The sequence below is a fragment of the Pleurodeles waltl genome, chromosome 3_1 (genome assembly GCF_031143425.1).
Source record: "Pleurodeles waltl isolate 20211129_DDA chromosome 3_1, aPleWal1.hap1.20221129, whole genome shotgun sequence".
NCBI lineage: Eukaryota > Metazoa > Chordata > Amphibia > Caudata > Salamandridae > Pleurodeles > Pleurodeles waltl.
The window spans coordinates 1944238092-1944253284 of NC_090440.1; the positions used below are offsets into that span (position 1 = coordinate 1944238092).

The 15193-nt window shown below is 42.9% G+C and overlaps 1 protein-coding gene across 2 annotated transcripts in view; it reads right to left on the reverse strand.

The window, feature by feature from the left end:
- NUFIP2 (nuclear FMR1 interacting protein 2) overlaps nucleotides 1-15193 on the reverse strand; it is a 206449-nt gene that overhangs the window by 128709 nt on the left and 62547 nt on the right. For both annotated transcript variants that reach the window (XM_069226235.1, XM_069226236.1), the window contains exon 2: nucleotides 3628-5355. In XM_069226235.1, the coding sequence (XP_069082336.1) occupies nucleotides 3628-5245 (1618 nt within the window). In that variant the 5' untranslated portion in view covers nucleotides 5246-5355. The remainder of the gene's footprint in view (nucleotides 1-3627; nucleotides 5356-15193) is intronic.

Consider the following 15193-nt stretch of genomic DNA (forward strand, 5'->3'; position numbering starts at 1 on the left):
AGTGAATGTTGTGAAATTAATGTTGGGGAGATTCGGGACAGTTGAGGAGGTGACGGGAGAAGAGGCGGCAGGTCCGGGTGCAGCCGGGGCTATTACTTTGTATGTTAAATACCTTTTTAATATTTCTGGCCTTGAAGAATAAAACGTGTTAGTCCTACAGATTCCTGTCTTCATTGGTGTTGCAGCCGGAACGTCTTCCTAACAGCTGGTCTTGGTGTTTCACCCTATGGGAGGCTAATATCAGCTCCACAATTATTAGCCCTTGTATGATATGTGTTTCAATACAATGGCTACCTGCTTCTAGATTTGACCCCAGAGAGAATAAATTCATGCTCCAGCTTGGGAGGGACCTTGCAGCACAGCAGTGCTGATTTCCATGTCTGAAGGCTCACGTCAAACACATCAGATTTTTCTTTTATGCGGAGAACATGCTCAAACCCACAGTACATGAGGTAATGCAACATTACAAGGCGGTCCTGGTCACTACAAAATTGTAAAGCAACACCCAAGCAGTATTAACCAGATCTCTTCCTTTTAACCAGTTGGCAAATGCCTTGCAATCTTTCAAGATGTTGGGACATAAATGTCCCTTTGCGTGGCTGTGGACAGCATGAACCCATGTCCTGTGCTCCATTTGTTGAAAGTCTCAATAAGTTTTTGCTTTCTCTTCTCAACACACAGTCATCATGCATGCTCAATGAAGGGCCTTACTGCCCGGTTCGAGACCAAGGATGGGTATATGTGGTCAATAACTGGCAGCAGTTACTTGTTACCCTCCACAGGAATACAGTCTATTGGCCTCTCCTGTTTCAATTCATCTGCCAGTTTATTCCATCCAGTTCATCGCTCCATCAGCGTGGTGAATTGGTTTACTCTGCGTGTATAAAGCAAGATGAGCTTGAGGAGTGTTTTACAGATACCTGTGGGCCAGCTACTGTTTGGAGGGCTAACATGATGGAGAAATGAGTTGTGCCAACCAGACACTGAAATGATTACAAGAATACCCTGAACATTACTAGGCTCCCTATCTAGTGAGGCATACTGCTGTGAATGGAAGGTGAGCAACAATTGTTCCATTTGAAGCACAGGAACAGTATGTTGATTTCGGCTTCACTCGTGCACAAAGATATGCTGCAGAGGTTTGTTTAGCAGCCAGGTAACAAAGACCAAAAAGCTCCAACCACCTTTTGATAAACATGCAAATGAAAATATTACAACTGGGTAGTCATTGTGAACAGTGGCAACACCACTGAAAGCAGACATCACCCAAACACATAATTCATAGTTCTGTCTACCAGTCAGGGATAAATACTGTGTTTAAATCTCTGATTAGTGTGTCAAAACCAACAAGCTCCGGAGCTGGGGGTAATATAGTCAGCCTCCTTACTAAGTCAAGGCCAAGATTTAGGGATCCTAAATTTTGCTCCACACACACCACTTGATTTAATCCTCGAAGGAGAGAGCCCTGGCAAAGATTACAGGAGGTAGAGTAAGGCAATTAAATCCTTTTTACTTAAACATCTGGCAAGGAAGCAGGGTCACAGTAAATGTCCCCTGGATATTCAAATGCATTCTTAGCGACAAACATTATTGTGTACAGTGCATGATGCTGCACTTAACATCACCATCTTCTAACAGAGCAAAATCCAACAGAACCTGCCCCTTTTACGAAACATTAACACGATACTAACCCATTACAAATATGCATAAAACCTAGAAATATTTAAATCTCTTGGGGTGTGGGGTGGGGGGGGGGGGTACACTTTCTGGATGATTTTCTTACATTCCCTGCAGAAACGCTCAGAACTGCACCCTCAGCTCAGGTATCGTCTTGCCTATAACTGATAAACTGTCTTTATTCCAACATACAACATACTAAGCATGTTCCCTCATTTGACTACCCTTTCTGGTGGAGAAAACCGAGAACGTGTACTTTCCACAATAAGATTTTATGGCCCTTACTCAGTCTTATTCCTTCACACTCGATTGGCAATGTCCTATATTTATATATTAAAAACAAACAACTGGATCTCCTACATCATAAATAACCGTTATTTATACAGGCTACGTAATTAAACCATGCCTCACAATAGTCTTACTTCGGATAATTTTTTATTATTGTTTTGTGGAATACCCTCCCCACTGTTATGTCTTTGGAATTTACAGAATTTCTAATGTACATGTAAACAGAACACACCAGAACATATTCTTTTCATACTAAATTATTTCTATTCACAAGACAGGTCACGTGGCAATACTGCATATATTAACATACACAGTAGAACAAACTTCAAAATTCCAAACAAATGACATCACTTGCTCAACACGTGTTCCACGTTTAAAAATTATAAGTGTTTACAAATATAAGTGTCAACAAACCTAAGTGTCCAACATATGAAGGTTTTCTTAGAAACTGAAGAATAGTGTCTTCACATGGACCCCGGAATAGACCGTTCATTAGAACATGATTTGAACTAGCATTGTGGTGGCAATTAATGCATTTTCAAAATTGAGAAGAGCACATGGAACCGAATTACGCCTATTTATGGCTAATCAAGGAAAAGTAGCCCTGATGGACAGAGTTGTATAGCTCAGGTTAAAGCTCTGTCAAACAGTCTTTGTAGAAAACAAAATAGTAAGCAAACAACATGTATCATCCTAACAGCTCAACATTGTAACCTCCATGATTTTTACTTGGCTGAAGTGTCTTAAAGCACTACCAGAGAAGGAGACAGTCCATTTTCTTAGTAGACTGTTCAGAGAGCCAGGCCAATTTTAAACCAAAGAGAGACTGCGGAAGAGAGTTAGATATTCAATACATCATTGGGAGTGATTGTCAAAACTCACTTTGAAAAAAATAATAAGTAAGAGCACAGTTGTATGGTTGCATTAATAGAGAATAAAAGAGCTGAAAAAATATCTGTCTGCCAATCTTTTACCTATAATTTAGGGGGAAAACTATCGCTTGGATAGGCCAGATTATGTTTCAAGACAATCCACGCAAGAGCCTGCAAACAAGCTGTGAAGTGTTTTGCTCAAGCTAAGACTAGGTCTGCTGAGAATACGTCTGGTAAAGTGGAATTGGGGGGTTGATGTGAACAGTATTTTAAATAACTTCTTTCGATTATCAGAATGGTACAGCGTCAGCTGCAATTGACTCTTTACTAAACATGTAAACTCCAGACAGGGCAGTCTGTCAAGAAACTAAAAGGTACAATCGCAATTGGAGTAGTCTACCTAATCTATCTTGAAGAGCATTTTTTTTAATGAATGTAGATATATTAATATGTTTTATAGAAAAAATGCTTATTATAGTGCAGACTACTTACCTATAAATAATATCTAAAAAATATATATAGTTTACAACCAATGCCAGGACGGATTCCTATTAAATATAATAAAAGTATTACTGCATCAAATAAACTCTACTGAAGGTCTAGAAGATCATAGGGAGAAAGCACTTGAATTAAACAAACCTTGAAAAACACTAACAGGAATAGACTAACATGATGATTAGAATTAATCAGAACAAATAAATAAATGAATCCTACACAAGGGCAATTTATGTTCAATAATGACTGCTGCAGCAACCAATCAACCATTTTTAAACATGAAGTGAACACTTACCTCTAGTGTGGTACATAATAGCAGCTCTTGGGTCAAAGGTACCCAAACTATGGTTCTTCTCCATGCTTCCTGGGCACCGTTGTTCTTTGGCTGAGGCTAACAAAGCATGTGATGGAGAAGCCCGAAGAGAATCTATTTCGTAGTCCTTGGAAAGAAACACTAATGCATCTGGAATACCTGCATCCGTTTTCTGCAGTTCACCTATATGGTGTGGCTCGTTGGTCAAAACAGCTTCCAGATTTGTGATTCCAGACTTCAGCAAGCTGCTTAGAACAGGAGGGCTAGTCCGTTTGTCAAGTTCATAGGCTTTGGGAAAAACCACTCTTTGTCCCACGGACATGTTTTCATCATTGTTGGATAAAAGACCATCAGCATAATTCTCCTGAAATGTGAGGTCCATTTCATCCACAGTTTGCACAGCCGCAGACTCTGGACCAGCACTAGGCTCATTGATGAACGATAGCCCCCACTTGTTTTGGAAGATCTCCCCTAGGCTCTGTTGATTAGTCTGGCCAGAAATATCAGCCGGTGTCATGCCGGCCAGTACAGATTGCATATTGGAAGGATAAATAAAAAGATTGGTCTTTTGTTCAACAGCCACAACAGCTGTGTTGATGTCCCTGCAGGCTGCAGAGGCAGACGTTGAAACCAAAGTATTGGCAGTACTGTTGAGCATGGCCTGGCCACCTGGGGAATAACTTGTACCATCAGTCCCTGCCAAAACCGGACCATTAGAAAAACTAGCAGATGTGACTGATTTCATGGCAGACATGGGGACATGCGACAGACGGCCTGAAGTCTGCAGTTGGGCCTCCCCACTAGATGAAGATGAAGAGGAGGATGAGTGCGAAGAGGAACACAACAGAAGTGTCTGTGTTTGGGCTACTTTGTTGAGATTCTCTTTCACTTTACTTGCATAACTTATCTTCGGAACTATTTTCGCACTACTATTGTCTACAGGGAACACAGGGGGAGGCTTGAAGAGAGTCCATGAATCGTCTTTTGAGGACGCACCAGAAGTACCTGCTATAGGTTGTTTGCACTTGAGTCGCTCATCCAACTTTTTACCAAGGTTAGGCTTGCCATCAGAATTTTTTCTTTGTACCTCTGCAGCTCCAGGCTTCCCGCGGACCGAGTCCCCAGCCTCATACCTCCAGGAGGCTTTAGTGTAAGCAAGTTGGCTGCCTTCACGTTCCAAAACTGGATCAGATTTGAAATTCTCTGGATCCTCTGTGAACGCAAGGCTGGCAGCTTCCAGCTGCATTACCCTGTCATGCAGCAAACCCAGATCCTCATTGCGTTGAGATTTGCGTTTCTTGGGTGAATTGTAGCCACTCTCCGATCCACTCCCATCTTTGTCAGCAGTCTGCCCTCCACAACCATTGGCAACACATCCAGAATCGTTTTTCAGTAGACCGTTGGGTAAAGGCACAACCTCTGTTTTGCCCACAGTAAGGATATCCTTTTGTTTATTTTCATAAACTTTCACATTCTTTTTGTCACCAATGGTTTTCTGAATGACATTTTTAGTTTTGATTGGTCCTCTCCCCAGAAAAGAGCCACCAGCCTGGACAATCTGCTTGATGTTGTATCTGGTGTCTAAGTTGCTGACTGCCATTTGAACAGGTGCCAGACAAAAGGCCTGAATAATCCACGGTGGGGGAGGAGGGGGTGGGTGTCTCAAGGGAGAATGCTTTTTTCCCGCATTCCAATTCAGCTTTCCATAACCTGGAAAAAACAGAAATGGATATGAAGTCTTGCAGTCTTACAGGAAATTAGAGCACTGGCATTTTCAAAACAGCAAGAAAATTTACAACATTTGAAGGGACCAACAACATTAGTGGATTTGAATGTAGAAAGTGCTGTAATGAGGACTGTGGATTGATATGCAGATTTAACTTTACTTCACAACAGAAATGGATAATACAAGTCATATGTTTTTGACAGCACTTGAAAATGATCTTCAGATATTAGAAGATAACAGTTAAAGTAAATTTAAGATCAATATTTCTAAACAGGAATTATCAGCCCTTAATAAGCACTTCAGTGAAGATGAAGAAACTGGAGACAGAAGCAGATAAGGGGGCATAGTGGTAATAATTAGATCACAGTATGAGATTTTATTGTCATTGTTAAGAGTAATGTATGGAATACTGCCTTTCAATTCAATTGCAGTAATAACTGAGAAACTCAACAATAAATTACAAGATAAAAAAAAAAAATCAGATCTATTGTCAGGAAATGAAATATGTAAGGCCTACTAATCAGATATTATCCTTGCCTATACTTTCTACAGTTCACAAAGAGCCTACAGGTCCTCATGGGAGGCCTATAATTTCAGTTAGTCATTTAAATTAAAAAAGTAATAACACGGTTATAAATATAATCTATGACGTTATAAGCATTAAAATGTAATTCCTGATATTCTGAGGTACTTTGTTGATTTGGATTCAAATTAGTTAATTTTTTTTTTTTTTTTACTCAGTTTTAGCACCATTTTTTTTTTAAATCTCCTTGAGCTATCCACAGAGAGAGTAAAAGTTACAAGACTTATAATTGGTATGAACTGTCTGATTTATTCATTCATATCTCTTTGTGGACTATTACTACGTAATTCTAACAGAGATGGCCAAGAAGCTGAAACATTATCTTGAATCAAAATTAGAGGAGAAAAAGGTTAATCAATTACATAAAAAAAATAAAAATAGCACAGTTAGATTATAAATAGTTATGTAGGATTTTGTTAATTTGGAGATTGGTATGGAATGCATTGATAAACTTTGTATTGATATAGAGGGATTCAAAAATATTTGAGAAAATGCAATCTATTAAATTAATGGCTTGTTTTAAAATAGATAAGCTAGGGGAGAGGGTTTGGTCGAACCTACCAGACACTGCAAGCGGCATGGTTGCGAAAACATATTGTGGGCATACCAAGAACATACTGGGAGCTTGGAGCCTGCACATTTCTTACTATTGTGTTGGCTGGATAAACTGTATTTTATTGACATTTTGCAACTTTAAAAAAAAGGAATTGTATAGAGTGTGCAATCTTATGACAACAGCATTACACCCACTGTGCAAATTGTGTGAAATACAGATACTACCTTGTAAAAATGTTGTTTGAGCCAGGCAGAATAAATAAAACAAAATTCCGATTACTAAAGCAAATAAATATATAGCTAAACAAATAAGGGCAATCCAAGACCACCAGTCAGTTAGTAGCAGCACAACACAAATAAGGAAGAGTTGCAAAGCAGAGCACCACTCCTATAATTTCTTTATATTTACGAGCGGATCCACCACAGCTTGAAAATGACTCAGTTAAAGTGCTATGAATTTATTTCAAACTGATGCCTCTGCTCATGCGTGACTGGGCATGTGACAGAGAGGCTTAGAAAGCCATAGCAAAGGTCACGAAGAGTACAATAAGGCCCAGAGAATGGACAATGAGCCAGACTAAAAGTGTACTGTGTCTTAGATGCGATCAGTCCTATACCACGTGGTTCAGCAAGAGCCCCAAATTTTCCCACTGAAGATTAATCATTCAAGGGACATATGCTTTGATGGTGGGGCATGGGGACACCCCCCACTAGGTCTCAAGCCCACCAAGATGTCCATATTGCACCCATATACAAAAAATGCAATCTGAGGGCCAGACATACACTTAGCAATCATGCTATTCCAGTGGCTAGCTGTATCAACAAAAGCACAGCAGATGTAAGATTATTGTGAGTGTTTGAATACTGCCTAAAAAGATAAACACGAACTTTGGGGCTCAAAGTTATCGAAAAAACTAGCACTTGCATAAAACCTATAAAAATGTTGAGTTGCATTACATCTCAGAAGAGGTTAGCAACTTCTGGTTTTCACTATGAATCAATTTTAACTGGCCTCTGTACTTGCCCTTTAGCAAAAGTCCTATTATGCTTTGAATCTTGAAGTGCTGTCTAGGCATTGAATTTACTATTATTTAATGGGTCATGTTGTATCGGAGTTTTAAACCCCTGCTGCTGCACTTGGCTATGAGTGGAAAATCGAGCGACCAAAGGCAATAACTTGGTTATCCAACTACAGTACAATACTAATAGTGGTCATGGATTACTAATGATAAATGAGAGCCGCTCTGCTGGATATTGACTAAGTCAGGATCACCAAAAAATAAAATTGCAAAAATCTATTGTCTAAGGTTAATAGCAGAACTCAGAAGCAGGGCACTGGCTAAACAAAAATCAGAGAAACAGACAATACATCCAACAAATTATGAAGAAGGGGTTGAGGTGAGCCCATGGCCTGGCCTCTATGAAGTGGCTCTTTGATCACATCCACATTTTCCAGAATTTCTAATAATGCCAGCGCTGTGTGCATACAAGCCTACACTGGTAGCCAATGGAAGCAAAAGCTAATGGGTCAAACTATTTTGGTATAACTTTTTTTGATCCGCAAATGTGCAAGTGATTAAAGGTGAGAATGGATAAGTGACAGTGCATAAATTAACGAAAGGTTGAGTAATTATGTGTGTCAACGGCAGAAGGGATGAGTGAGAGCAAGAATGGAAAGATGAGAGTGGATGGATGTACGGTAAAAACATGAAAAAATATACTATACATAAGCCTTGCAGTCATGCTGTGATACTGCTCTATGGTCACGTATTGGGGCAGAAAAGAGGCCCTGCATCGTTTCTGAAAACAAATTGGCTCTCCATTCAGCACATACACGCCATCTTAGTAACTATAAAAGCTGGAGCATAAGCTGCAGACAGCATAGCTCAGCTCTGTTTACCAATTAGCGTTTGAGCCATGCTGTTGCAGCTCATTCACTAGGACAGTGGTTCCCAACCTTTTGACTTCTGTGGACCCCCATTTTATCAATATGGAGCCCGGGGACCCCCACTGAATCATTATTGGAACACGGGGACCCAAAGGAGTCATTACTGATAGCTGGGACCTAATATTATTAAATGTTTTAAGAAGCCGCGGACCCACTGAGGAGGCTTCGCGGACCCCCAGGTGTCCCCGGCCCACAGGTTGGGAACCACTGTACTAGGACATAACTATAAATAGTAAAATACAGTTACAGTTCAGGTATTGCCGTAGAAGTCATAATTTAATTCAGTTATGCATGACCTCCTTTGGACCTTCTGCAACTGCCTTAAGCCCAAATTGACTTAGAAAAACAAACATAGGGTAATTAGCTCAAAAGTGTACCAATTATTAATGACCATAATCATTCCAATCTGATTAATAAAAAAAAGTAATAAGATGAAACAGTAAGTAAATAAGGAAAAAAACGATATCAAATATTAATTTTACAGAACCATTAATAACCAATCAAGATTTAGAATTATGCATCAATTTGTTTACAATTTAAAAAAAGAACAAGAAACCATCTGAAAAGAAAATATAGAATATAACGTTAAGAGAATCACAAATAAAGGAATATAATTACTCTAAAAAGAACACCAAATAACATAAAATTTAACTAAATTATCATTCAGTTTGTAAAGCACCCTTTCAAATTGTGCTATTTCAAACATACCTTTAAACCAAGATTGAATCATTGGTAAAACATTAGATTTACAAAAACGTAAAATGTTAACTTGAGATAAAGCTAAGAGCTGTAGACAACCATCTGAATACCTGTGGAGAAATCTTTATTTTAAATTAGAGGTGTTATGTTGGAGGGACAATCGGGGTGAAAAATAAACAATATCAGGTAATTAGTTCTTTAAATAGCTTTCCATGTGTGTCCAAAAAGGGTGAATCTCAGGGTATTCCCATAAAATATTAACAAAATCACAAGTGAGTTGCTGACATCTCCAACAATTAGAATTAGGGTTAAGCTTCACAGAATGAAGTTTGGCGGGTGACCAATGCCAGCAACAAACTATTTTAAAATAATTAAATTTCAAAGTGAATCTCGAAGGTCTTTATTATAATTTTCTAAAAGTTTAGTCCAGTCTTTGTCCTAAAAGGTAGTATTAAGTCATGAGGACCACCACGTTTTCAAGTTATTGGACGTATCCATAGAAAAGGATCAATTAATATACACAGGATACTGTACCATTAAAAAATTTCCATGTATAAATGCAATGGGCAATAGATGACTGCATAGTTAAGTCCAGTCAAGAATATGTTCTAGAATTTAAGATGGACGATAAAATAAAGTTATTAAACTGTGAGTTTGGAAGACGATATGGCTCCGGCAACTGCAAAAATGATTTTAGAGAATTATTTGGTGTAAGTAAGTCTGATAAGATGTTTATTTTATGGTTACTCCAAACATACCAGTAAAGTTATTTTCCTCTGTGAGTGATTGCAGAATTATTCCAAATTGGAGCATGTACATTAATGCGTGCATTACATTTTATTATTTTATGATGTTTTTGCCATGCCAATTTAGAAGAATAAATAATGGTGAGTACTTTGCACTTTTGGTACAATAAATGGCTCTGGGGTTAAGTTTTCAATAAAAATTGTTCCAATTTCACCCATAAAGGGATATTACAATTTGTGGATAACATGTATACCGAATCTGATAGTTGTTGAGCCACCCAATGATTTTCAAAGTGAGGGAATCGTAGACCTCCCTTTAGTGAGGATGAGTGTAATTTGGAGCTACTTGCGCAAGGTTTACTTCCAATCCAAATAAAACAAGATATCAAAGATTAGGTTTTTTTAGTTTTGTTTTTTAAAGTGGCCATTACAGAAAGTGATAACATACTAAACACGTAGTTAAATTTTGGAAATGTGTTAATTTTAACAATTTGAACTCTATCCAATATTGAAAGATTTAACTGGGACCATCGTAAAAAATAATTTAAAAGTTTTTCTACAATAGGGGTCAGATTACCCATCACCTTATTCTTCAAACCAGGATTACGTAAATTCCAAAAGGTATTTAAGTTGAGTAGATCTCCATTTAAAGTACAAGTTACTTACCTTGGCTAACAAAATATCTGGTAGAGACATATTCTAGTTGCAAATTCCCTACCTTAGTATAGATACCCGAGCAATACCATTCCCGGTGGTATCTGCGAACCAAGATCACACCACAAAGTCCTGCAGGCCCGAACGGCCAAAGTAGTCGTCCCTTCGGACCGGATTGTCTAGGCAGTAGTGTCTGGTAAAAGTGTGCAGAGATGCCCACGTTGCTGCCCGACAGATGTCCATGACTGGAACAGCCCGTGCTAGCGCTGTGGTAGCAGCAGTAACTCTGGTGTAGTGAGCACGCAAACCTTCAATGGGTTGCTTCTTAGCCGGAGCATAGCACATTTTGATGCGCAAGAGCACCCATCTTGAAATGGTCCTCTTCTGCACCGTCTTTCCCTTCTTTGCACCCACATATCCCACAAAGAGTTGATCGTCCACCCGGAATTCTTTGGTACGATCAAGATAGAACGCCAACGCTCTTTTTGGGTCTAGATGGTGGAGTCTCTCTTCTTCAAGAGAGGGATGTGGGGATGCATAAAAGGTAGGCAAGGTGATGGACTGTCCGACATGGGAAGGATGTCACTACCCGAGGTAGAAAAGAAGCCCTTGTGTGCAGCACCACTTGGTCAGGATGTATGACAAGAAAGGGTGGCTTAAATGACAGAGCCTGGTGTTCACTAACTCTGCGGGCAGAAGTAATGGCAACTAAAAAGACAGTCTTTATAGATAAGAGCCTTAGAGGACAGTTGTGAAGTGGTTCAAACAGGGTACACATAAGGTATGTTAAGACCAGGTTGAGATCCCATTGGGGCATGATGAATGGGATTGGAGGAAAGAGATGTGTGAGGCCTTTAAGAAACCTCCCAACTATGGGAGATTTAAATAGAGAAGGCTGATCTGGTAACCTCAAGAAAGCAGAGATAACAGAGAGATATCCCAAGGTAGAAGACTGCTGGGCAAGGGAAAGAATAAAGAGAAGAACTTGAGTAAGAGGAGCAGATAGAGGATCAACAGAATTGTCGATGCACCTTACCACAAATTTCTTACGACAGGCGTATACAGTTTTGGTTGAGGGACGCCTGGCTGCCAAGATAATGTCACAGACTTTGAGTGGCAAGTCAAAAGACGTCAACTGTCGCCACTCAATCTCCACACATGAAGCCGCAGAGTTGACAGGTTCGGATGGAGGACCCTCCTCTGCTGCTGTGACAGAAGATCCTCCCAAAGGGGCAGTCTGATCGGAGGCACTATGGCCATGTTCAAAAGCTCGGGATACCAGACTCTTTGTGCCAAGTCCGGAGCCACCAGTATTACTTGGGCCCGGCCTTGCCTGATCTTCAGAACTCTGGGCAGACGTGGTATAGGCGGAAAGGCGTACAGGAGGCCTGAATTGCACTCGCAACGAAAAGTGTTGCCGTGCGAGTGCCGCCTTGGAAACTCCTACACACAAAACAGCTGACCTTGCGCGTTCTGTACGGAGGCGAACAAGTCTAACCAAGGTTCTCCCCACTGCAGAAAAAGACCTTGCACCACCTCCGGATGGAGATGGCATTCGTGGCCGACCACGCATCGTGGGCTGAGTTAGTCTGCTCTGGCATTCAAGGGGCCTGCCAGGTGTTGAAACACCAGGGAAATGCCCTGATGTTCCAGCCAAGTCCAAAGGCAAAGGGACTCTTGACAAAGGGTCCACGAGCCCACTCTGCCTTGTTTGTTGCAATACCACATGGCGGTGGTGTTGTTTGTGAACACTTGCACTGCTTTCCCCTTGGGGGAGAGAAGAAATGCTTTCGATGCTAGTCGAATCGCTCGGAGTTCCAGATGATTGATATGGAGCCCGGTTTCCACCGGAGACCAGATGCCTCAGATCTCTGCCTCTCCCATGTGACCACCCCATCCCAGGAGTGACTCATCTGTCACGACCGTAAGATCTGGTTGGGGAAAGGAGAGGGATCTGCCCTTGACCCAATTCTGATTCGTTAACCACAACTGCAGGTCTTTTGCAGTGCCTTCTGTGATCTGGACCTTGTCGGAGACATTCCCCGGATAGTCCCACTGCAAAGCCCGCATATGCCATCTGGCATTTTGAACCAGCAGGATGCAATGAGGCCCAGCAGCCTCAGATTCATTCTCACCAAATTCCAGGACAGAGGCTGAAACATAGGCATCATAGCCTGAATATCCTGAACTCGCTTTTCAGGAGGATGTGCCAGAAACTGCACTGTATCCCGAACAGCTCCGATGAAAGGGAGCGTCTGAGAAGGAGTCAGGTGCTACTTCGGCACGTTGATAGTGAACCCCACTGAATGCAAACGGTTGGCCGTAGTCTGGAGGTGGGAGTTGACTGTCTGGGGTGAGTTCGCCTTCAACAGCCAATCGTCGAGGTAGGGGAAGACTGGGACCCCTAACCTGCACAGATGAGCTGCCACCCCTACCATCATTTTCGTGAACACTCGAGGGGCACTTGTAAGGCCAAAGGGGAGCATGGTAAACTGAAAGTGCTCGTGACCTACCACGAATCGTAGGTAACATCTGTGGGCTGGCAAGATGAGAATGTGGAAGTATGCGTCTTGCAAGTCCAACGTTACCATCCAGTCTCTGGGATCCAGGGCAGATAGGACCTGAGCCAATGTAAAAATTTTGAACTTCTCCTTTTTGAGGAAGATATTGAGGGACCGAAGATCTAATATAGGCCAAAGACCTTAGTCCTTTTTGGGAACCAGAAAGTAGCGGGAATAGCAACCACAACCTACTTCTGGCAACAGAACCCTCTCTATAGCTCCTTTGGCCAAAAGGGCTTGGACTGCCTCACGGAGAAGCGCCACATGATCCTCCGATATCTGATTGAATGAAGGTGGCATGGCAGGAGGAGAAGTATTGAAGGGGAGGGAGTATCCCCCCGACGATCTGGAGGACCCACCTGTCAGAGGTAATGGATTGCCATTGGGGCAAGTGATGGAGCATCCTGCCACCCACTGGCTCCTGAAGGCTTGGAGGCTGAAGAAGGGGTGGGGGTGGACTGGGCAACCCGCTGGCTCCCTGATCCCTGGGGGCGTGGGATCCCGCGTCCGCGCAGGATCTGTACAGCATGTGCAGGAGGGAACGGGCACGTTTAGGTGGCCCTTCGGTAGCCACGAAAGGCGGACTGCTGGGATCTAGGAGCAGGCACGAGGCAAAGGGACTAGGCTGTGGCTCGGGAATCCTTAAAGCACTCGAGTGCAGAGTCCACCTCGTCTCTGAAGAGACATGTGCCATCAAAAGGGCATGTCCATCAAGGATTGCTGGACATCCCCTGAAAAGCCAGATGCTCTCAGCCAGAGGTGGTGTCTCAATGCCACCGTTGATGCAACCGATCTGCCCAGAGAGTTCTCCGGAACTGCAGGCAGCACTTGTGCAACTGTATCCCAAAAAGTATGGGAAGAACCGCCCAAAAGGCATGTGGTGTTCATGGACCGCAGCGCTAGACTGTTGGAAGAAAACAACTTCTTCCCCAAATTATCCAGTTTTTTTAATTCCCTATCTGGGGGGTGTGGCAGGGAATGTGCCAGATGAAGAAGAAGCCTGGATGACAAGGCTCCCAGGCGTGGGGTGTTGGGTGAGGAATCCCAGGTCTGACGGCGCAGGTCGATGGCGGCGGGCGATCGTCCTATTCACAGGAGCACCTGTGCTGGGTCTGGAACAAGTACCCAAAAGGACGTTTGTCAGTGCTTCATTGCAGGGTAGAAGGGGCTCAGAAGAGGAAGACCCCGGCTGAAGCCCGTCGGTTAGGATTTTAGGCCTACCCTCCACAGAAAGTAGCTCGAGGTCCAGGACCTCAGCCCCCCTTCTCAACACCACAGAATAAGAAGCACCCTCCTCCGTAGCCACGCTAGGAGGAGAGAGGATACCAGTGTTGGGGGAGGTATCTAGACCACTGGCATCACCCAAATCCTGCACTGTCCAATTGGGGGTCAAGCTGGTATTCTAAAGGGTCCAGCGTCCCCTCCATACCCCCCATGTTTCCATGCCCACAAGAATAAGGGTCTTGATCAACCCTGGGCCCAGGGGAGCCTATGGAGAACGGAACTGACGTTCCGGCTCCAGGTCGTCAGTTATGAGGATGGGATTGACGTTGATTGTGGGCCCAACTGACATTGGGAGCGTTGACGTCTGACCTGACACCAGGGAAGGTCGCCGGTATCACGACCGGTGTCTGGGTGGATCCGGAGGGGCCCTCCGGAGCCGTGGCCAAAGCAGATGGCTTTGAAACCGAGGGAGCCCCAACCGACTCACCTGTGCCCGAAGGTGGGTCGGACCACTTAAAAATTAGGTGCATGGCCTCGTAAAATTCCTTAAGTTGGGCAGGGGTGGCTCCGGCTCCCGGGAAGTCAGGGAAGGACAGAGATGACGCAGAGGAAGGCTCCGTTGACAGAGGCCTAGAGCATTGGCGCTCTTCCCGCATCGTATCATCCGATCGACGGGGTGAAGTCAAAGAACGCTTGTCCTTCTTAAACGACTTCTTTTGGTGACCTGAATGTCCCGATGACTTGGAGGACGAGGAGCTGTGGTGACTTCACGGCCGGTCTCGAGACCTTCCTCTCGATCGGGACAGTGAGCGCCACGGAGTCGAGTGTCGGGCCGCCATGAGCTCTAGGGAC